Source organism: Pleurodeles waltl, chromosome 3_1, assembly GCF_031143425.1.
Source record: "Pleurodeles waltl isolate 20211129_DDA chromosome 3_1, aPleWal1.hap1.20221129, whole genome shotgun sequence".
In the NCBI taxonomy this organism is placed as follows: Eukaryota; Metazoa; Chordata; class Amphibia; order Caudata; family Salamandridae; genus Pleurodeles; species Pleurodeles waltl.
In genome coordinates, this window is record NC_090440.1 from 71,733,876 (window position 1) to 71,758,457 (window position 24,582).

Here is a 24,582-nt window from a genome sequence, read left to right on the forward strand (position 1 = left end):
TTCAAAACTCTCTTTGCACTTATAACATATGTTTTGGAACAATTGCATGCGATGGTATAAACAACAAATGCATTATTGCAATTGACAAACTGCTGAACGTGGTAGTCCTTATTCGTATTATAACTAAAGTCCTTTAACTTATTGATGCCCATAACACAAACAGTACCACCACCACCACACACATAAAATCCCTTAAGCGTGACTGATAGCCAATTACTGTTCATGCTTGGCTAAGGATCCAGGTAATTTCTCATTACATTATCTCTTTTAGTCTGACTTCTTCTGTATGTAGTCACAGGTTTAGCCAAAATCACATCCGTCAGCCCAAGAACTCCCATTTTTTTGTAATATCCTGAAAATCTTGTTACAGTCACGATAGAAGGTGGTCACTAAAGATAGCCTCTTAGCACCCTTGTTATGTCTAAATTTAGAGCTAGAGTGCAATGCCTGTCAATTCGACATATGCTTCTCTTTCAGTGCTTAATTTGTAAATAAAAATGTGCCGATGCCCAAAGCCCTCCTCAAATATGCGGCTGCTTCCAATAAATGTGCGAACACGGAATAGTGAGGCAGCGTAATCCTGAAGCCATCTGGGGCCTCTTCCATCCATTTACAGTAATTCCCTGCCCCTTCAGCTCCCTCCTGCAGCTTTCTCCTCTCTCCTTTGTGACGCTTTTTCATTTTTCTCTTCCTCCGTCTTTCTCAAATGTGTCTTTTGCTTGCAATAAATGCTTGACGCAAAAAATTAAACACCGGCTCTCAAAAATAAGTGCTGGTGCTCCGCACCGGAAACAACAAGCACAAATTAAGCACTGGTCTCTCAGCTAGCATCAATATATCCTCCTTGAATCCCCTACACCCAGTCTCCTGGGATGATGTGTGCTCTACAGATTATAAAACAGGAATAGTACATAGAAAGAAATAGCTCCTGTCTAGTAGTGATATCACACATTGGAATTGAGGTTGATGTACTGAAGTGGGTTGTCCCAATGCTCACAGGCTCTCTGTTCTATCATTCCTTTGTTCTCATCACTCTCTAGTCAATGAGGTCAATGTGTGGAATCAATGTGCTGATAACATTATAGGCGCGCTCTCTCAAAGTTTAGCCCTTCCCCCCATTAGTATATGCTTCTTGCAGAGCGATTTTTATAACCACTGCTGAAGTCCTTGACAGCAGATATAGAACTATGGGGCATATTTAAGAAAAGTGGCATTGCACACAGTGTAGGGCAACTTTTCTTGCGCCCTTTAGCGCCCCTCTACCGCCACCATGTGTGTGCTGTATTTAAAGTATGGCTCACCATGGCGTAGGGTAGGGGGCAATAGCATCATTTTATTTTTTACGCTATTGATGTACTCCGCAGGAGTGCACCAAAATGTTGTGCTACTCCTGCAGAGTACATAGGGGCCCATTGTATTCAATGGCATGCCCCCTTTAAACGCCTGCTCTGAGAAGGCGTCAAAAGTGCCGAAAAAATGACGCAAGGAAATCTGCTAGATTTCCTTGTGCCATTTTTTCGCACCCCCTCATCCCCCATATAGGGGAACGCCCCCTTTGTATACATTATGCCTGGTGCAGGCATAATGTAGCGCAAAGGGTTACAAAGTGGCGCAATGCATGTGTTGCGCCACTTTGTAAATATGTTGTGGAGTTTTTGACCAACGCCAAATTAGCATAAAAAATTGCGCTAATTTGGCTTGAAAATGGCGCTAGAGGCTATTAAATATGCCCCTATATTTTCATAGCTGTCAATTCATCTGCAGTTTGCAAGCAAGACTGCAAGGGGGGGTGGCTGGGGCAAGCAACAGCAAAAACTAATCAAATGTAAACACTTTTTAAATATGTAATAACAATGCAACATAGCCACATCATTAAAGCAGATTTCATTATTATTACACAAGTAAACTCATGTTATTCACTTTAGATTTAAGCACCTGGCAGTATCCGGTGTCGAGTTCTGTGCTTCAGTCACCTGAACTCACTGAGGCACCTCAGCAGCCTTCTCCTGCGGGACATGCACGCGCATTCATGCATTTTTATGCAAAAGTCGGGGACTGGGAAGTTACAGACGGCAAGTTCACGCACGGACTACAACGCCCATGGTGCACCGCGGGATCACGTGACCCTGAGTCACTTCTCCGTCAGGCACAGGTCACATGACAGGCTGAAGATGGCAGCCCTGGGAGAGGAGCAGTTTGCAGCTCTGCAGATTCTGCTGAAGGTGCGGCGCGGGGCTGACGGTGGGGCTTATAGCGCCTGGAAGAGGCGTGTTAGCGCTGCTGGCATCACTCGTGCGGTCCGTGATCCCTGCAGCTGGCAGTGGACTACCCTTGTGAATTGTGATTGGGGTGCCACATCTTTATCACTGCTGGTTAACGGAGGTCACAGATTCCCAGCCCAGGGCTGACAGCTTGCAACGCAGTGCAATGTGGGAGTTGTAATCTCAGTGAATTTCAGTTGAACGTTTTGATAAAAAGTACCTGAAAGTTGGGACTTTTCCACTCTCACTGCAGTGCAAGCAGTACCTTGTGTCTGTATTTGGCAGTGCCCACTCCTTGCGTCGTCACTGCAGCTGGCAATGCATGCGCCATGCAGGCTGCTGTATTATGACTTCATTCTGTGCATTTCGGTAATGTAGTGCTTGTAGAAATGTTTGTTTGCATTATGAGTGGATCCGGTAATGATCGTGCACTGTATTATTTCTACGGGTATTAGAACTCATTCCAGGTACTGTAACTGCAGCTGCAATGCTTGGGCCATGCATTATTGCTGCAGCAGGGAATGTATGCTCTGTGCATTGAATTATTTTGTCAACTGCATTTGGTCGACTGTTTGCTCTGCTCCTTAAATGAATAATTGCTGAAGTATAGGCACAGCTGAAACATTCAGTGCAATACATTATTTCTACAATTAGCAATAATTATTCTAGGAACTATCTTTGCAGATGAGAGTGCTTCTTGGATGCATTATTTTCACAGGTAGTAGCAGGGGTGACTGGTGATCTTTCAAAGCGGTGGGTGTAATACTTCCCAGGAGTTCACCCCACTTTTTTCAAAATGCGCCTTGAGAGTTACCCATATGTCAAGAATTTCCTTCACTGTGCCAATGACAGCATTTTCTTATGGGCATCCCTTATGCCAAGATTTAGATACAATTTTACAGTACCAGAATGTTTCCATTGATACTACAATCAATCAATGCTTATAAATCGCGGCTACTAACCCGTGAGGGTCTCAAGGCGCTGGGGGGGTGGGGGGGGCTCACCTGAAAGCCAGTCCAGGAACAGACGGACTTGCCTTTGGCATACCAGCGGCGCGCAGCCGCCATTAAGAAGGAGGGGGTGGGGGGACCAGTCAGGTGGGAGGGTGGGAAAGGTGCTTCGCGGTGGGGTGGGGTGCAGAGGAAGAGGGGAGAAAGGAAAAAAGCACTAGGGAAGAACAAGGGGTGATAGAAGAAAAAAGCAGAAAATGCAAAAGTGAAGAGCAACAGAGAGAAGAAAAGAAAAGGCAAATGATAGAAGAGAAAGGCAGAAAATGCAAGAGTGAAAGAGCGACAGAGAGAAAAAAAGAAAAGGAAAATGCTTACTTGTGATGGTCACTAGACCACCAGGGATGAGGCGCAGGTACGAGCCTGCGGAGGGGACTCTCAGTTCGTCAGAGGCAGAGGCAGCAGCAGCAGCCAGAGGAGCTGGGTAGGGCAGCAGACACCGACCAGGAGTCTTCCGACCGACTACCCATATTTCATGGGGGGGTCGTATGTCAAAAATTACATCCAGTATTTCAGAGAGAGCCTTTTTTTAATTATGATTTGCTTTCCCCCAACCTACCTGTCTCCATTTCTCCTATGTGCCATGGCTGCCCACTCTGAGGCAAACAATTCCCCCAGTGTGCCTGCACCAGCATTTTGCCATAGATATCCCAATATGTCAAGTATTACTTCCAGTATTTCAGTCTGCATTTTGTCTTGTGCACACTTTTTAGGTTTCGCCTCCACGTGCGCTTGCGCGCATGCTTGCAAAATCTTTTGTTAGACCTGCCTGTGGACCAAGTACTCCTTCCAGTCACTTCCTATTGGACACTGGCCAGTGTCCTTCCCCTGGCTGCGACGCTGAAGATATTTCTTTTTTCTTCTTGCATGGCGTCTTCTTTCTTCGCTGAGGTCTTATTTCTTCACTACCGTCTTTTCTGTCTTCTTTCTTCGTTTCTTCTTTTTTTCTTCCAGCAGGCCATCTTCTAACTTTGCTGACGTCTTCTTTCTTCGATGCTTTCATCTCTGTCTTGTTTCTTCATTGCTGTCCGTCTTCTCTTTTCTTTCTGCATACCGGCTTCTCTCTTTGCTGCCGTTTTTATCGCATGCCGTCTTCTGTCTTTTCACGTCTGCACTCTTTTCACGTCTGCACTCTGCCCACGTCTCCTGTCTTCTCTCTTCTCCCGTGTTCTCTTTCGCCGTCTTTCTTCTATCTTCTTTCTTCTAACGTGCATACCAATACTTTTCGCTTTTGTCTTTTTTTCTATGTGAATGGCTTGCAAATATTAGAAAAATGTTATTATAAAGTTTTTTTTTTTTTATTTAATTAAAAAAAACATTATTATAACATTTCTCTAATATTTGTAGGCCAGTTAATAGAAAAAAAGACAAAGGCGAAACCTATTGGTTTTGCCAATATTTGGTATACCAAGAATTACATACATAGTGCTAGCGGCAGCACGTTACTTTGGGCTCCGCCATAAGCCCAGTTTATATTGCATATGTCATGGCCAGTGGTAGACTCGCAACTATAAAACATGCAAACAAACCCACTCTTACTTACTTACTTACAGTCATTCACTCATACCAACTCCCTCTCTCATCTAATCTCTTCCCTCTCACTCATTCTAACATTCTCTCACTTAGTCATTCCCACTCATACACGCTCCCACAAACTGTAATACACAGACCTACTCATACTCACTGATTCTCAGTCTCACTTAGTAACACACACACACTCACCCTTTGACACTCACTTACTGTCACTCACAACTCCTGATGTACAAGACCTCTACACGTGCTAATCAGTAGGTTCCAGTAGGCCCCTGAGGTGTCTGAGCCGTGATGCAACTGCACCTGCTGCACACTTTATAGCTACACTATTGACTCACTTTTGCTCCCTCTCACAATCTCCCATCACTCCTTCGAATGCATTCACTCCTTCTCAGTCACTTTCTGTTATTCATAAACTCTCTCAGTCACACTGATTCTCACTTACTTTCACTCTCATTCACACTCAGAAATCTCACACACACATGCACACACAATCTCAACCATTCTCAATCACAAACAGAAACACTAACTCACACATAACAGAGAAACAATATTTATTTACTTACCTTGCTGCCACCTTGTACCCTCCAAGGCAGTAGCAGAGAAGGAATCCGGCACTAAGCACTGTAACGAGCAACCCATGATGACTCCAAACGAGGAGCCAGACAGAGAAGCAGGATCACTTAAACAAGCATTGGCACAGCCAATAGGTCTTACCTATGGAAGAGCTATCGGCTTTGCCAATATGTTTCAGCCATGTTGTACTCCAGCGTGGCTGTTGTTCAGCGTGGCTAAAAGTTAGTTCTATAAAAGAGAGTGGAGTGTGGTGGAGTAGGGTGGAGTGGCATAGAGGTAAGTGGAGCATAGAGTTAAGTGGCATGGAGTTGTGTAATGTTGTAGAGTGTCACGGAGGGGGTAGACTGTCATTGAAAGGAAGGGTGTCGAGTGGAGTAGAGTGGTGTGTCATAAAGTGTCATAGAGTGGAGTGGTGTAGAGCAGCAGTTCCCAACCTGTTGTCCTCAGACCCCAGGGGGTCCGTGACACATTCCTAGGGGGTCTGCAGGCCTGGGACGGCAGGAAGGCAATTCTCCAGCTGGGGCCTCTGGACAGAAATACATGCATGTTTTTTATATATATTGCTTCATTTATGCACCAATTTAAGGGCACTGGAAAGTTCCTCCTTCAACCAGCAGCTTTCTGGCAAAAATAAAAGGTTCAAGATATCTCTGGTGAATAATGTACCTGCTGGAAAGAGATGGGAGTTTTGTCTATTGTCAATTTTGACTCACCTAAGGGTGTACAGATGGGTAATATGCCTGCTTCAAAGAGTGTGTATCATGCAAAGAACAGTATTTTATGTTCATAGCACAGTGGGTTACTGCTTTTGTCACAAAGATTCTTTTGTCACTGTGCAGTTCTTAAGTTACACTCGTAATCTAGCACAGTGAGCTTTGAACTGCCATCAAAGAGCTGCATGCAAACTGCATGGCACAAATAATTTTTTTTTCTCCAGTCTTTCATTATCCTTTTGCTGCTGAAAAAAGGTTTGCCTGCGTAGAAATATATTACTTTGTTAAAGTCAACGCTAACCACTGTGTTATGTTTTGAACCCTGAGTTTGTGCTTCTTTACACCAGGCACTCTTAGAAAATGATTACAAGTGTGGATGACGTGAATCCTACATCTTGTAGCCCCTATAAAGTGCTCCAACACCCTACACAGGTATGAGAGGTGGTATAAAACAAAAGAATTACATGTCACAGAGAGGCTATGCAGATATGAGAAGCCCTTATGGTTTTACATCCTTTCACCACCACATGTGTGTGTGAAAAAGCTTTCTCCGATCTTATGTACCTAAAAAATAAAAACAAAAATCGCTTTGGAAGTGTAGAATCTGACCTAAAGATTCAGCTTTCCTAAATAAAACCAAACATTGAAAAGTTAGTCACCGAGATGCAGCACCAACCTTCCCATCAAAATGTGATTTTTGCATGTTTTTTCAATATAAAATAATGATATCTTTAGTAATTTGAGTATTTGGTGTGTAATTGTTTGTGTATTCTTTGCGAATTACTGTTTTAATGTTTGAAATTTAAATCATACAAATTGCTTTGGGGTCCCCGTTTCCATAATTGATTCATTGGGGGTCGTCGGGAGTCAGAAGGTTGGGAACCACTCGAGTAGAGGGTGTTGCGTGGAGTAGAGTGGTGTAGAGCAGAGTAGATTGTCGTAGAGAGGAGCGGCACAGAGTGGAGTTGTATAGTAGAGTGAAATGACATAGAGTGGAGTGGAACAGAGCGTTGTATAGTGGAGGAGTGGCATAAAGTGTCATAGAGTGAAGTAGTGTGTCGTAGATTAAAGTGGAGTAAAGTGGCATGGAGTGGTGTTGAAGGAGTTGTGTAGAGCATCATAGAGTTGAGTAGTGGCGTAGAGTGGCATAGAGAGGAGTAGAGTTATGGCGTGTCATTGAGTAAAGTTTAATGGAGCAGAGTGTCATAGAGTGGAATATCATGCACTGTCATAGAGTGGAGTAGAATGGCCTAGAGGGAAGTGGTGTAAAGTACAGAATAGATTGACGTAGAGTGAAGTGGCATAGAGTACATTGATTTTGAGTAAAGTGGTGTAGAGTGCATTGGCGTTCAGTGGAGTGGTGAAGAGTGGAGCGGCACAAGGTGGAGTGCAGTGGCGTAGAGTAGATAGTGTATAGTTTAGTGGCGAAGAGTGCATACTTGCAGAGTAGAGTGTTATAGAGTGCAGTGGTGCTCTCTAGAGTGCAGTGGCAAAGAGTGCAGTGGTGCATAGTAGAGTAGAGTGGGCTAGAGTGTATTGGCTTAGAGTAGAGTGATGTAGAGTAGAGAGGTGTAGAGTGAAGTGGCATGGAGCGGTACAGAGTAGAGTGTAGTGATGCAGTGTGGAGTGGTGTAGAGTGGTGAAGCGTGGAGTTGTGCAGAGGAGACTGCAGTGGGGTGGGGAGATGTAGAGTACAGTTGTGCAGAGTAGACTAAAGTGGCGTAGAGTACTGTGACATAGAATGCAATGGTGTAGTGTGGCGTACTGTGTGCAGTTGCATTCAGTAGAGTGGTGTAGAGTATAGTGGTGTAGAATGCATTGGTGCAGAGTAGTTGGCGTAGAGTGCATTAGTTTTAAGTAAAGTTGTGTAGAGTGCATTGGCGGAGAGTGTAGTTGTTTAGACTAAACTGGCATAGAGCGCAGTTGTGTAGGGTAGAATGGTGCAAAATAAATTAGAGTGTAGTGGCATAGAATGCAGTGGCATATAGTAGTTTGTAAATACACAAAAACAGCACTGCCCCAAACTGGGGACGGCATCACCTCTCCGCACTCCAAGGTTCTTCAATAATAGAGAACATTGTTTCAGAGTAAATTGAAGTGGTGAGGCGTGGAGTGGTGCACGCTAGAGTGCAGTGGCATAGAATAGTGTAGTAAAGTGCACTGGTGTGTAGTGGTACAGAGTAGAGTGCATTGGCATAGAGTGCATTGGCACAGAGTGTAGTGTTGCAGAGTAAAGTGACAGAGTGGAGTGTTGTAGGGTGGAGTGGTGCAGAGTGCAGTGGTTCATAATAGAAGAGAGTGGAGTAAAATATATTGGCATAGAGTGGTGCATAGAAGAGTGTAGTGGTGTAGAATGCAGTAGCATGGTTTCAGGGTAAAGTGCAGTGGCACAGAGTAGAGTGGTGTAGAGTTCAGTGGTGGAGTGCAGTGTTGTAGAGTAGAGTGGCTTAGAATAAAGTGGAGTAGAGTGCAGTGGCAAACGGTGCAGTGGTGCATAGTAGAGTGGAGAGGGCTAGAGTACATTGGCTTAGAGTAGAGAGGTGTAGAGTGAAGTGGCATGGAGTGGTACAGAGTAGAGTGCAGTGATGCAGTGTGGAGTGACGTACAGTGGTGAAGCGTGGAGTTGTGCAGAGGAGACTGCAGTGGGGTGGAGAGATGTAGAGTGGTGTAAAGTGGAGTATGCATGGTGTGATAGCGCAGTGCCATTACAGACAACACATCTTCAATTGAAATGATCATTACATGTGCACATACAGTTTTACTGTTAAAACTATACTGTGCACAAATTATAATGTGTGGAACTGTAATCAACTAGTGTATTGATTTATTTTTTGATCGTATTTAAATTTTTGTTTCTCCACAACACTTCAGAATTACAAAAAATGTGCTTCATTTGTACTTCCCCAATTCATATATATTCTGAAATATTTGCACAATTCATTTACGGATATTTACTTTTTGTTATTTGCTAGAAAAAATAACAACATCCAGCCTTCCATCCAGCACACCCCCAGTGACACCATGATTGTACAAAAAATCGTCTTAACTTGAAGTCAGACAAAGAAAAGTAAATGCCAAGCTCGCTCAGAAGAGAGAGCTTGACATTTGACCTCTGTCTTTGAATGCACAGTAAATGTGACAAGATAAGAACACGATTTAAAGGCCTATTTACAGAAATTGAGCACTGTTGGAATCTATCAGCCACACAAGGGATGACCCAAGCTGGAAAGCCTAAAACAAACAAAGCCAGCAAATAAAAAGCAACCAAATGTGACTTACAAACCACAAAGTCAATGGTAAGTAATGGAGGGGAATGCATTCCCAGGAAAGCTTTCCAAATATCCTCCAGATTTCATTAGCAACCCTGACAGCTGCGCTATTTGGTAGGCTTCTACCTAAAAGAGGTAGACCCACCTCAGTTCCTCTCCTGACTTCTTTAAAAGACTGGAAGCACAGCCCTATAAAAAGCTGGGTCAGTGCTGGGGATCTTGTCTCTGCTTCCTTGTGGGGCTTCGTATTGGCTTCAGGGATGACCTGACAGCCACGTTTTGCCAGCCATACTGTGCTTCCTGAGGCATGCTGCCATTGGGCCTGACATTATTCATGCAGTTAAGGAAGACTGTATCTGATTATACATGTGTGATGCATCATTTCTACAGTTCATATCACTTGCTGTTGGATACAGTTGTGAATGGCAGTGCCTTTATGGTGCATTATTTCTGTTGCTGGCAGTACAAGTGCAGTGAATTAATGTTGTATCTCATAATGCGTGAGTGATGCACTATTTGTGCTGTTGGCAGTACTCATGCAGTGCCTATGTTATGCACTATTTGTGCAGTTAGAAGTGCTGGTGCAGTCAAGTGGCCTGTGTGATGCATTATTGCTGCAGTTGGCAATGCCAATGCTATTTGTTATTTTTGAGGTTGGCATTGCCTTTGCCTTCAGCTGGAGACTTTGCAATCGAATCCTTTGTTTTGTTTTCTGCCCTGTGAACGACTGGCCAATTAACACCATTTATTGTATGCTGTGTGCTACTGTTGTTTATCTCCAGTGAATTTCCACTCTGGTACACTCCCACTGCCTATAATGCTGTTGGAAGATAAAGGGTTGGGGCAGAACATGTCACTCCTTCACCCATATAATCTTATAGGGAGATAGGTGTCTAAGCTTGAAAGTAATTGTGGACTTTGAAAGCGGACGGTTACCTTAAGAAAGGGCACACCAGCTCTAGGACCCATTCTTTACCAGAAAATTTTAAAATACTTTTTATTTGTAAGAGAGAAGTGCAAACAGAAGGTACCATGTAGGGTGTTTAGTTGTTTTAGGAAGACTTTGGGGATTACAGAATCACATGGGGAAGGAGGACATCCTGAAACACATTGTAACTGCTGTGCGGCCGCCAATGCAGCCGCACTCCCGCGGTGCCCATTATGACATCCCCGCCGGCCCAGCGGGGATGTGGGCCGCAACATGGGAGCCGGCTCCAAATGGAGCCGGCGGTGTTGCGGCCGTGCAACGGGTGCAGTTGCACCCAATCGCGCTTAGCTGCACGGGGCCCAGTCAGAGGGCCCCTGCACTGCCCATGCCAGTGGCATGGGCATTGCAGGTGCCCCCATGGGGCCCTGTGACTCCCCGTACCGCCAGCCTTTTCCTGGCGGTTCAAACCGCCAGGAAAAGGCTGGCGGTAGAGGGACTCGTAATCCCTGGCGGATTATCACCGCCGGGGCAAATGTGGCGGGAAGCCGCCGGCCCCGGCGGTGCGACCGCGGCACTACCGCCGCGGTCGTAATCCCCTCTGAAGCACCGCCAGCCTGTTGGCGGTGCTTCAGCCAAAACAGCTCTGGCGGTCTCAGACCGCCAGGGTTGTAATGAGGGCCCTAGTGTATTTCAGCAGTATGCAAGTGTGAGCCTACCAAATTAATATTAAAATGTAGCTTAGATTCACCATTCTTCACGCAATGGAGCTCTGTATGAACAAATTGCTGTGCTTTGCGAATGACAAAAAAATAATTCTGTGTCAGTGATGTCATTGGTGCATGTGCAAAAAATGACCCACTTTGTGTGACATTCAGCCTTGCGCTACAGTGCAAAGGCAAGCCAGTAGTCCCTACCATGGGAGTTGTGCTCAAGATGCACCTTACAGTACAAACTGTGATCCCTCGATAGGGCCAATGCATGTTTTTAGACTTGTTTCACAGCAGCAGGCTGCTGTACAACATGACTTGGAGTAAGGAGAAGCAAAGAGCTATGACGCGGCCAGCATTGACCGTGTCATATCACTTTTTTTAACCTTAAATGCATATTGCACATTAGCCTGCAATGCTGGGCAATATGTCTAAAACACATTAAAAAAGCCAAATACCTCTGCGGGAGCTAGTTAGCTTTGTTAATGTTTTTGTACTGAACAGAAGGGGTTGTATGTGGATGCAACTCTAGGGAGGGAGTTTGGGGCAAGAAGATGTGGCGTCACAGCTGCTGACAGCTGGTGATACTGTTAAAGTGCTCAATTACCTTCAAGAAGAGTGGAAGCTTTATAACCAGAGGTGCTACTTAAGCATGGACTTAAGGGACCAAATTTGTATAGAATAAATGGGATCTTTGGGTTGGTTTATCATTAAGTATTTCTGAAATACAATAGAACACTACAGTGCCAAGCTCGAAAGTGGAAAAAAATAACTAGTGTATTGATTTATTTTTGACCATATTAAGAGAAGCCCATACAGATTGCACTTTTGCGACTTTCCATTGTATCAGTCCCAACGAAAACCACTCCTAATATGGAATTTTACCATTAGGTTTATAATTTTGTATTTAAAATACACTGAGCGATCCACAACGCGTGCTCCGCCATGTTGCACACTGCGGTTCCTGAGGCTTACTGTGACAGGCATGTTGTTGTCATGGAGGATGAGAGCACCGTAAATATAGGACAGATCAGAAACTGAGGCCATTGCGTGGAGGTTTGATTCGCTACACAGACAGCCTTTAAAATGGTACACTGTAATGGAGAGCTACACAACAGAATAAAACAAGCATTTTCAATGCAACGGGTCTCGCATTTGCTCAAGTTAGAGCGATTAGGGTTGTAAAATGCAGCACGATCGCGCTGCGTGGAAAATAAACGGATAAAGTAGTCCGGACTCCAGGCTGAAAACATCGAGCCTCGTATGTTTTTAGTAGTTTACCGGTGCTGTGTAGGTGGACTAAACACCGGAAAAGGCATGACGTATGCACGCCTTTCACAAATGAAAGCAAGTGGATTTTAAAAGGCAAGCCGACGGACCAATGAAAGTGACTGACGTGACATGGGCGTGGTTTGAAGCCCAAAGAGAGATTATCGGACGGAGCGCTTTGCGCTCGCCCATAAAAAGTACCCTGTAGGTGCACAGGCATAGACTGGAAGCAGAACTTGGGCCCTGCTGCAAGGTGGTTGTCTCTAAACAAATAGGAACCAAAAGATCTACATCGGTTCGTTGCCTCTCTTGTCTCCTGAATTTCTGATTGTAAATTGTGATGTTTGCGGCATTTATAGAGCTGAAACCTAGCCGAGATGCAGTGGAGCGCTGTACAGAGTTCAAGGCAAAGATCCAGTAAACGTGTGATTGGATGGTAGCTTTTTTTCAAAGAGCGTTAAGGGCACCATTACTTCACCATGATGTACTGTTCTTCAAAGAGGTGAGTATTCAGCTCTTACCTAAATTTGAGCAGGGCATTGCCGTGTCCTCATGGGCACCAACTGGGCTGTTGTTCTACATCCTGCTTATATAGATCTTTGTGGCAAGTCTAATGGAGACCTGAATGCGGGGATGAAGAAAAATCCGCCTAAGATAATGGGGGTTATTACAACTTTGGAGGAGGTGTTAATCCGTCCCAAAAGTGACAGTAAAGTGATGGATATACCACCAGACGTATTACGAGTCCATTATATCCTATGGAACTCGTAATACGGCTGGTGGTATATCCGTCACATTTGAGACGGATTAACACCTCCTCCAAAGTTGTAATAACCCCCAGAGTTCTTTTTTTTTTTTTTAAAGATTTTATTGAGTAATAAGATGTTGTTCTTATATGCCGCATTGGCAGGGGTGCCAGTCGTAATGGCTTTGTGGATGATATAGCTGGTAAGGGGAGCTACTGGAATTCCGTCGGGGTGAAGGATCAGTTACCTGTTGTTTGGGAAAAGTCAATGGAAAATATTTGGAACTTGTTAAACAGCTGGTAGAGCCTTGCTTGTAAATAAGTTTGTTAAATGACTCCATATCACGAAGCATGTAGTACTTCCGTCCTTGCCTTTTATTTAACAATTTAGTCCATTCTGGTGGTTGCAATTGAAAATTCCAACAGTGAAACCAAATGAACTGAGGAATCAGATTGCAGTTGTTTGTGCTGTAAACTTTGTCGCTTGACTTTGTTCTAATTGATGTTAGACGTTTTTACTCTTGGGAATGGGCCTCAATGTCTTTTTAGGGTCGAGCCTGCGTTGCATGCGCTCGCGCATGCGTATCGCAGCGAGACGCTTTAGCATTTAGAAAAGGGCTCGGAGCCCTGTCAACTTCACGTCAGTGTTTTTTATTGGTTCGTGGGCTTGCCTAATAAAATCTGCTTGCTTTCATTAGTCGAAGGCACGCATAGGTCATGCCTTTTCCGGTAGATAGCCCTCCTCGAGCGCAGCGACCAAGTACAGAAAACATGCGAGTCTCGCTGTTTTCCATCGGGCTCGTGGACTTCTTTTTCTCTAATTTACGAGCGCGATCTCGCTTCTGCAGGAGTCGAGCACTTTACATAGTTAATTTCACTTTTTCGGGTTATGTACATAAATGCACTTTTGCCCGATAGGTGAAAAGTCGGGTTAGGAGTTTACAGCGCAATCAGCTCTAACATGAGCAAACGCGAGACCCGTTGCATTGTAAATGCTTGTTTGCTTTGTAGCCAGCTCGAAAGTCATCCACTGTGTGAAAGATTTACTCTTTCTTACTTTGTTCAAAGTACAAACTTTCATAGAGAATTGTTCTTTGAAGCACTTCCTACCACATGTCTGGACCTGGGAAGGCAATACTCTTATCAGTAATAAGGTTTGAAAACGGTGTGTTTAAGGTGCATGTTGTAATTATCATACCTGAACTTTGCTGTATGTTTTGCAAGCTATTCGTTTTAGGATTTGTTTTGTTTTAAGCAGATTTGAGATGACCAACAGGAAATTTAAGAGACTTTCTGACATGCACAGTGTATAAAAGAGCGTCTGATATGTAACTGACTCTGCCTCAGCCCTATCGTCCTTACAAAGGCTTATGCGTGTGTTGGAACCTCCAGATTTTTCCATAGGCCACTGGTGTCCTCCTTATTGATGCGACACAGAATGTCCACGTTGTCTGATACGCCCGGGCTCTTTGACAGTAAAAGCGGGGTGCTGGTCACCGGCAGAGAGGAGCCTCTGGCTGGGGAGGGCCACATTGAACACCTACTGAGGGCAGAACCCTGCGAAAAGGCAAATGCTGGGATTGGCCAGTCATTTAAAAGGCCCAATCACAAGAAGTTCCTTCTGTTCAGAAGCGGGGATTAAAGGGCGAGAGGCGGCACGGTCCTGCACCTAGCGCAGTGACCCACCCACCCACCCCAGGCACTTGGGCACCCAGCCATGGTTTCAGAGGGGGCTGGGGCAGAGACGGCACAAAAGAACAGCTAGGATGAGTGCAAAAGTCTAAAAGAGGAGCTGCTCAAGTATGTATCCTTGGGATGCCTCATGGTAGGGCCACTGGGAGCAGGCCAACGGTCAGCAAGGGGTCAGCATAGGACAGACACAGCACTTGCAGCACCGGCTAGGCACAAGGACCATCCACACAAAGCTGAGCAGCAAGGGGAAGCCTAGAAGCCACCTAAGTGCTAGGTGCCCCCAGGAGGGGGGAATCATTCAAGGCACTGTTATGAATTGCTGTTGTGGCAAGATGGACTAAATCAGATCCTAGTTCCAACAAGAACAGATAAATATGAACTATTCATGGAGATTGAGATGATCGTTTATTGTGTTGTTTAGGATTTTTGTTATGTGAATAAACTGCGGCCCTTGTGCACCAAGAAGTGGCTCTTGTGTGTAAAAGGGTAAAAAGTGTGCACCTGACAACGGCCTGGGAGTTAGCGGGGGCAATCGCACGTCTGGGAGGGGCTGTCCTTTTTACTGCACCCCACACAATTTACCCATCTTTGGAAAACATTTTATGTTCTCCTCCTATTCCCAGGCCTCCTCCAAGGATGTGGTCAGAAAGCTGTGTTGCGATTGCTTTGCAACATCCACAGTTGGCTCCTCCAGGTTGATTGACAGCACATGTTCCAGCCTCTCTGCTACACCAGAGGAGGCTGATAAGGTAAGTGGGAGGGGCACTGAGTTATGCTTTAAAGGACCCTTCCTGGAATGTTCTTTTGTTTCTATCTGCATTTGACAACATATATGATGTATATGTTCTTACTTTTTGTCAAAGTGAAACAGTGTGTTAAGTTATCTCTGGATATTTATAATTTTTTCCCTACAGTTTATCTTCATATAGTAACATTTATTTCCACATAGACTTTGTCTTGAGCCCCTTCCCACAAAGAATCTTGAAACAAACATTTAAAACTAAGACTCAAAAATAACTGAAGACATCGTCCCCACGCACAAAGTAATGTATCAAAAGAGGTTTGTTCAGCATAGATATAGAAAGACGAGTTCGGAGCTGAGGCTTTAGCATATACACACCATATAAATGTACTTGCAATGAGTCCAAATGTAATTCATGCTACAGTGAGTGATTATCCTCAGAATCTGGCATGCATATTCCCACACAAAGTTCTAACAGCAAAAACATAGGGTCTAGAAAAAAGGCAAAAACACATAATCACCACACAGAAAAGGCAGATTTCCTACAGGCGTTAATGGGGAAGGGAAGGTAGTCAGTCCTTTCTTTACTCTGTGTGTATGCACATGGTATTTCTGTAGCATAAACCTAGCCAAAAGCCAGCAGAACTCCGTAGAAGGTCAAAGACAAGCATAAAGTCAACGAGTGATAAGAGAGGTAGCTAGTTTATGAGTGGTTAATCCATTGTGATGTAGTGTTCTTTAAAGAGGCAAGTCTTCAACGTTTTCATGAATTGGAGTGGTCCTAATGTATTCTGGGATGTTGTTTCACATTGGGAACGCATAGATAGAAAAGGCCTGCCGCCTTGTTTTTCATTTTTACACATATTAGTCTGCAGTTTGCTCTTGTACTGTCTGTGGGTGTTTGGAAAAGCACCCGGGATGTTGAACTTGTTTGCAAGATAAGCGAGGGTGCTGGTCGCAATTCCTTTATAAATGATGCGACTTGTTTAGAAGAGGATGTCGTCTGGTAAGGGAATCGAATGGAGTTTAATCAGGATGGGACTGATGTGGTCTTATTTCTAAATGCCACGGATGAGATGTGCTGCAGCGCGTAGGATACCCTTAAAGGATGCCAGTGTGGAGTGTGGGAGGCCCTGGATCAGGGTGTTACCCCATCCATATGCGAGAGTACGAAGGCTTGAACAGCAGTAATGAAGTCACTTTCTGGATGAAACTGTTTCACTTTCTTTAGAAAAGAGAGCTGGCACAAAGCAGTCATTGTTTTTTGCGATGTGTTCCTTGAGCTGAGGTTGGTGTCCAGGGTGAATACAAGTAACTTGGCATTCAGTGAAAGTTGGGGTTTGCAGCTGGCAAGATTCATGTCATTGAGCCAGGTTTGTTCTGCTTCTTGTTTGTTGCCCTTAGCTGGGTGGTTGAGCTTCAGGTAAACACTGGACATCTAGGACTAGATGATGTGCAGACACTGTTTGAGGCGCTGGATGTCTGAAGCAGGGGGGAATTTGAAGTAGAGTTACGTATCAACGGTATAATGGTGAATCTTGATACGTTATCTGTGATTTGAGCAGAAGGGGTGCCATGTAGAGATTGAAGATGGAAGGAGACAATGTGGAACCCTGGGGGACACTGCAGGTGACAGGGATGTGTTGGGACCTGGAGCTGCCCAAGTGAACAAGCTGGTATCGGTGGGAAAGACAGGAGGAGAACCAGTGAAGGGACATTGCTGGCAAATCCCATTAAAGATTTCAGTGTGTGCATGAGTGTGGGATGGTCGACTGTATCAAAGGGAACTGAGAGGAACAGCAATATCAGGAGACGGAGGCCATCTTCATCTGTGGTCAAGATGTGTGGCTGCGATGTGTAAGGTAGCAGTCTCTCTGCCGCAGTGTGATCTGAAGCCAGACTTGTGTCATACATGACATGAGTTGCATGGATGTGATCATGAAGTTGAACATGAAGTAGTTTTCAAAGATCTTTCGGATGAATGGTCATTGAGTGAAATACTGGTAGTAGGCAAAGTCATCATGCTCTAGTATGGGTTTCTTTAGGAGTGGGTTGTAATGTCTTGTTTTGAGAGCTTCTAGAAGGTGACTTGATTGAGGGAGGCATTGACAATAGTGAGTAAAGGTGAGAAAGAGTCTCTTAAGAGAGCGTTGATGATGGACGATAGTTATAGTTCATCTTCATAAAAAGTGGCTTTGAGGGATTTGAGTATGTTGGCAAGACCGTCAAGAGGTAGGGCTTTGAAGAGTGACCATTTCTGGATTCTACGGGAATGAGATAACACAGGCTTGGTGTTGTCAAAGCGTTCCCGGACCTTCTGTATCTTTTTGATCAAGGAAGAGGTTAGTGGCTTTGCACTTTTCTGTGGAGTGAGGAATAGGTGGGTCTGGCAGGGGGCTGATACAGTGCTTTATTGTCCTGAAAATTGTTCTACTTCTGTTAGTGGCTTGACTAGGTGTTGCTATAATACTGTGCATTGGTTGATGTGATGAGCTGTCTGCATGTTGTGCAGATGGACTTCGGTATCATAAGGTCATCAGTTCTGTTTTTCTTCCCTGTCTGCGAATAGATCATTTATTGTCAGCAAGGTCTTTAGGGTACCAGGGAGCTGAAGTGTTAGTGCAACCACATCCCATATTTCTAACGCTGTGCTCGTAATTTGACTACAATACAGCCTCTGTTGCCTCCAGGGCTTTTGACAGCCACAGAACATCCCATGTGGGACCTTCTCACAACTGCCATATCCATATGCACTCAGTGTCTACCTGGATATCTCAGTGACCATACACTTACAATTCTCAGTTTGGCTTTTGACATCTGGAAATCCTAGCCACCATTATGCTTAGGTATAATGTTCTCCAGGATGTAGATAATGGGATGAAAGTCATCAATTACAAAGCCACATGTTCTCATGATGGCAGCCAGTGTTGTCATGTGAAGCTTGAAGTGGGTTGGACAAAGAGAGTACCCTGGAAGTGGACGGGTTCCTTGATTTATTTAAAAACAAAAGGTCTGATTTGATGGGAGATGATATATGGATTGATTTCTTTGAATAAGAAAAGCCTGGAACCACTGCTGGGTCTTGGAATGGATACTGACCGCATGCATGCGTTGGATAAGTAAAGCATGAGACGGAGTGTTGAATGCTGCAGAGAGATCTAGCAGAATGAGCGCTACCGGTCTGCCCTAACCTCAGCTGTGCCTGATATCATCACCATCTCCCATCAATACAGTTTAGTTGCTGTGGCAAGTCCCGAAGCCGGAATGAGAAGGATCTACATGTTTGTTACATGAATAGTCCGATGCAGGGGGGCCCTTTTGACCTTTACATGCGGCCCCCAGGGTAGCAGTAGCACTAGGCTGCTGTTTACTCGATTTAACAGGGGACACTTGATTCAAACATGATTGTAGATAAAGAAAGGAAGTAAGGAATTTGTCCTGCACCGCTTTAACTGCAGGAACACTTTTATTCTTTAAGAAATCTTGCACCAAATGTCTACAACTATGATAAGTGTTCTTAAAAATTCAAAAAGTGTATTTCATTTACACACAGAACCATTTAATCTAAGTACATAAGATTATATCAGTGCATGGAGAAGTATTTTTTTTAAATGAGAGATTTCAAACATAAATTCAGAAACTTTCCCTCACCCCGACATTCATTCTTACCCTCACCTTGATAACAATGCCAATAGTGAACTAAGAGGCAAGTCAGTTGTTATCTGCACTCTTTGATTGGCCTGATTTGCTGTTATACATGAACAACTTTATAGTTTTATTAAATCAAACACAGGAGAAAGGTTTGCAAAGCGCACATGCCAAAGTCATGCATTGTGAGGTCCTCCTACATACAATAATGAAGAAAAAGAAGGGAACGTGAAATAAGACAATTGTCTAGGATCACGCAGTTTGGTAAAGTGGGGAAGCTGGGATTAATGCCAGGTTTTCTGGTTTCACATTGTGCGATTCAGCCACTAGATCCATATGCTTTGCTGCCCCCTATCGCCACCATAACGCCACAAACCCTCCCCACCCAGAGCCCCCTCCTCCCTTTGATCACATGCTGCTAGCATCAATGCGGCCCTCGGTCGCACCACAGACCAAACTTTGTGGCCCCCTGGGAAAATGTTTGCGAGTACCCATGCTCTAAACCCATCTCTTCAATGCTGCCATATAGCAGTAATCTTTTAATTGGGATATTTAGGCCCTTGAGACACATGTTTGTTACAGGTGTGCGTCTTTGTGTGCTCTTTACCTGATATAGTCATCACATGTTTTCCCCTACCATTGAATCGCCCTTCTCTACCCCTCCCAGTAACAAACTACACCTTCACTGGCGATCATCAGTGTTCAAAATGAAACGCAGCACTAGCTCCCACATCAGAGGAGACATTCACTGACTTTCCCACGCCATCTCTCCATTTCTGTCCTCCAGCCTTCGCTCTCCCTCATATTTTCTCTGCTCTAAGGCACTGTCTGAAACTTGCATTGTCTACAAATTGTGTCGCTTGAGGCTTCTCAGAGCACTTTGTCTTGTTGTCCCTGCAAAGCGCCCCTTCCAGGAATTCTCCACAGTGTGGATCAGTAGCCCAGGTTCGGGCATAGCTATTCAAACTTTATTCCGATCCCTGGAACTGACTCGCCTGCTTTGTAATGTGCTGGTTTCTCCCATGCATCGAGTTGTATATTTGTGGCGCTCCATCATTCATTGTTTTTTCAGTTTCAGCCTCCTCTGTTGCTATCTCCAGGAGTCGTTTCTCTTCTATCATTGTTCTAATATGCTGACCGTTTCCATTCATTCCAATTTGTCTACCACAGAGCAACATCTAATGGGAAAAGGGAGTCGCCTTCTCTTTAGTTCTTCCACCATTGTTAAGAGTTTTTTCCTTTTCATTAAAGTGAATGCACCAAATCTTGCAAACGTATTCTTGTTGCCCAGTTGAAATTAAGTAGACCCTCACGTCTTGCCTTTTTGATAAGAAGTTCCTTCTGTTGAAACAAAGTTAGCTTGGCCACAGTATCGCTTGATCTGTTGTTGGGTGTTTGCTGTTTAGGGCCCACTTAATGTACCTTCCTTTAGATCTAGGATATTGCCAGAGAGATACTTCGTGTATGTCATAGTCTCAGTGCCTTCTGCCTCCTCTAATACATTTCTTACCCTGACATTAGTGCCCAAGTACGATTTTCAAGGTCTTCACTTTTGTCTCGTAATATCTCTGTTTGCTCTAATCTCCTTTCATTTGCCCAGCTCGGAGTTGGTTCTTTCCAGAGATCTTTTTTTTCTCTCTAATTCCATTACTCTATAACCAAGCCTGTCTGAGGGAGGTGAGCACCCCTTTTAGGGATTTGCACATTTTTGTGATTGTAAGAAGAGGAAAAGTATGGGCCTGATTTAATTCTGCGTCACAAACATGACGGATATCCCGTCTGCCGAATTACGATCCGCATAGGCTATCATGGGATCATAATACAGTGGACGGATATTCGTCGCAGAGTATTCCCCTCCGCCGATATCTAAATCAGGCCCTAAGCACTCTTTCCATTCTTTGCGAAGGTTCTGTAGAACCACCCAAGCTTTTATACTAATGTCGGCTTACTCTTTCTTTGATACCAACATTGTAGTTCTGTCGGGTGTCCTAGTATCGCTTTCTACAGATGTGCATCCGTCACCTTTAGCGGTTAAGCTCAGCCATCTATTCTCTTTGACCCAATCTCCTCTGATGTCAACTCTTGTTCTATGGAACCTAATTTCCAAAAAATAAAATGAATACTGTAAAAACTGAAATTACCATTATGGTGATGCCCTTTTGAGTCAGAAAATGTAACTGTAACTGACCCGGTTACAGTCGATCCCTGAGGTTTGGTACCCCTGAAGCTAGACTATATCCTATGAAATATATTGTTTTTCTACCTTACTATTCAACCCCTTTAAAAAACAAAAAGAAAATAATATGGGTAATCCTGAAGGACTTCTGAGGACACTCAAACCATTCTTCATGGGTGAACATTGAACAATGACCATAGAGATTTCGTTAAAAGTAATTTAGAGCCTAACTGTTACAATCTAAAATCACTTGGAGTACTATCTTGACACTAGGAGTTTTTACCTTATTCTAGGTTTTTTTCTGCCCTGTTTGGCATACCAGTGTATAGAACTCTATTCTTCACTGAAAGGCTAGTTTTAGGTGTGCATTGAACCTATTTTGTGGTATACTCTGTGACTGAGTTTCTAAAACACTACTATCACCTAGTGTTAGGATTGACTGCTTGTCTTTGCTACCTCTGGAGAGTGAAGTTTCCAAAAAGAGTAACTTTATTATCTAGTTGTAGTGCTTTAATGTTTGTGACTAGGCTACTAGTGGGGAGCAAGAGCCACCACCATAAACACGGCCGAAGACCACACGACAACCCTCACCTCACACGATGATGCCCACAAACCCATCATTTGAAGGGTACACGCACGATCAACAGTGTTTTCCTTGTCTCATTTTGATTCAGCAGAGCACGTCCAAGAAATTAAATGCTGCAAATCTGTGCTGTTAATTTGTTACTCAGCAAATTGTTATGCAGACCCTCAGGAATGAGGAAGGCGAAGGAAGAAGTGTGTCTGCTGTGATGGAATTTTACCTTTCTGCATCCTTCTTTTAGAGATACAACTGTCCTTCAGTATATGCATGTTTGTCTGCATCTTGCACGTTTCTTCCTCCTGCAGCTGATCCGCGCCCTACACCACCTCACCCGACACATCGTGTACCGAGGCATGAACTCCGCTGAAGAGATCTTAGCCCTCTTTCCAGAAACATTTCACCAGAGTCTGAAGAACCTTCTGACCAAAATAATCCTGCAAAGCGTGTAAGTGTTTGAGCTTTGAAAGAAGCTGCTTATAGGGATTGAGATAACATTGTGGGCATGTGAGGCCACTTGCCATGGCTAGGAGATTTGTCTCATAGACTGATATGCTTTGAACAGTTTGGCTCCCTTGAAAGGACCATTAGGGCTAGGGAAGGGCCAGTCTGATGGAACCAATTGCTCTGGGGCTTCAAAGAGTTTTTCTCTTTTTTGCACTGGTGGTTAACTGCAGGAAATCTAGTCCTGTTGTGACCACCATTCCCATATCCAGCATTGGGGAAAACTGAGAAAAATGGCACCTCGGAAGCAGACTAGCTATTGTGTCTGCACTTGAGAAGAGATAGTTGAGCATTGTGGAAGTAGACGCCAGGCCTTCGCGAAGGAGTTGGGCGGGGTGAGAAGTGGTCTACCTAGCAGTAGACATGCTCTGGTGGTTGACATGATGTGGGTAGAGAATACTGTATGGCAGGGAGACATGGTTGCGATCCTTAAAGCGAACATTAAAAATACAACATCTGAAACCATATTTTGTACTTCAGACTGTTTGACTACATCCACCAGCATTCACTAATGTTGTTTTGGGCCGTGTGAGGCCACGTGCAGGGGCACCGGCACTGCTTTTCTATATTTGGAGCAGGGACAATATGGGAACGTTCGGAATGAGCATCCTTCCCATTCCTCAAAATAAGATCCTCCAGCAAAATGTCTATTTCCCACTGGCTTGTATATGCCATCTGGCGGATAAACTCTGGATGGCTGGAAACTGGTGGGTGTGTGGACTGCTTAAACAGGCAACAACTGTATTTAGTTGAAATTGTTTTTCATATTTTCTTTGCTTGATTGCCAGAGGCTTGATGTCCTAGAGGGATAATGTGTTCGTTTTAAAGAGGCCAACATTTTTATAAAAAAAAAAAAAAACATTCGGACCGAGTTATCGCTACATCCAGTAGAGCTTGAGTGTAGCTCAAATTGGATTGATTCACACACAACTGTATTGCATTGTATTGAAATTACATTTATATAGCGCTTACTATCCTGATGAGGCATTAAAGTGCTTTATGGCAGGTAACACATTACTCCGTAGCCCTAAAGTTAGTGGTTACTCCAGTGGTTTTTCATTAGTTTTGTGGAATTGTTGGTTACTAGTTTAGTCTTGTGCTCTAAGGAACTGAAGATTTTCCTCCATTTTCAAGTAGAACGGTATCAGGGTAATACGATTTAGTTTGCAGTATTAAATTGAATTAATGCAAGTGAAAAAGAGGGGTGAGTAGATATGGCAGAGAAGGTTAGATATTGTGAGATAGCAATGAGGGGTTAAATAGAATGAGAAATTGTCATTTATCTGAGCCGGAGGAGTAGATAGGTTAAAAGGTTTTGGTATTCCAGGATTGGTTACTCAGAAGGAGACTTCATGATCCACAAGAAAGGAATTAGTTAGTTTGCTGAGATATAACGGAGAGTAAGGCAGCATGCGTGTGCAAGGGTAGCTTTAACTCTGGGGCACACAGACGTTTCCGCGTATGAAGAGTAACATTCAGATAGAAAGGCTGGAGGGAGAGAGTAAACCCTAGATTAAATCGGGTTATTGTCACACAAGGAGTTTTGCAGTGTTGAGGTAGGATCCAATCTGAGGAAGTAGAAAGAACGGCTGAAAGTTGATTACCTGTGGGCAGGTGATATCGGTTGTTCTGCCTTAGGTTGTTCTGTTTGGCCGTTCATGATGTTGATACTGTCTGTTCCTTTTTACATGGATATTGAACATTATTGACATTGTTTCACTTTGTACTGGTTTTTATAATATGCGGTGTTGAGTTACGTGGTACGTCCAGATAGTTATTTGTTGAGGCGTGTCTGTTGACATTTTGAGGAGTGGACAATCATTGATATTTGCAATTATCATAATGTTACATATTTGTTTTGTTGAGGAAAATGCTTGGGTGTTGAGTTTCTAGTGTGGTGTGATTCTCTCTGATATTGGGGGTTGGTTGTTATGGTATTCTGCTGATGTAACACTTCCTTGATCTTAGAGGGTCTGGAAAGTGTATCTGCCTGTAGGCAGGAAATGAGAACGTGTGGATTCTTTGTTTCATCACATTGGGAATAACCAGGTTTTAAATATCCGTCTGAACTTGAAGTAATTTTCCGTGGTTCTGATCCTTGCAGGTAGGGAATTACAAGGTTTTGCTACATGAACATAGAAAGTAGCACCACCAATGCTTTTCTTCCTATAAGCAGGAATAATACATGTGGTGGCAATCTGGAATATAAATTCCCGGGTTGTGACAATTTTT

General features: G+C 43.9%; 1 protein-coding gene across 4 annotated transcripts in view; it reads left to right on the top strand.

Moving 5' to 3' along the window:
* Positions 1–2,151: 2,151 nt before the first annotated feature.
* COMMD9 (COMM domain containing 9) overlaps positions 2,152–24,582 on the top strand; it is a 35,980-nt gene continuing 13,549 nt past the window's right edge. For all 4 annotated transcript variants that reach the window (XM_069221825.1, XM_069221827.1, XM_069221824.1 and 1 more), the window contains exons 1-3: positions 2,152–2,222; positions 15,324–15,449; positions 22,155–22,294. In XM_069221825.1, the coding sequence (XP_069077926.1) occupies positions 2,172–2,222; positions 15,324–15,449; positions 22,155–22,294 (317 nt within the window). In that variant the 5' untranslated portion in view covers positions 2,152–2,171. The remainder of the gene's footprint in view (positions 2,223–15,323; positions 15,450–22,154; positions 22,295–24,582) is intronic.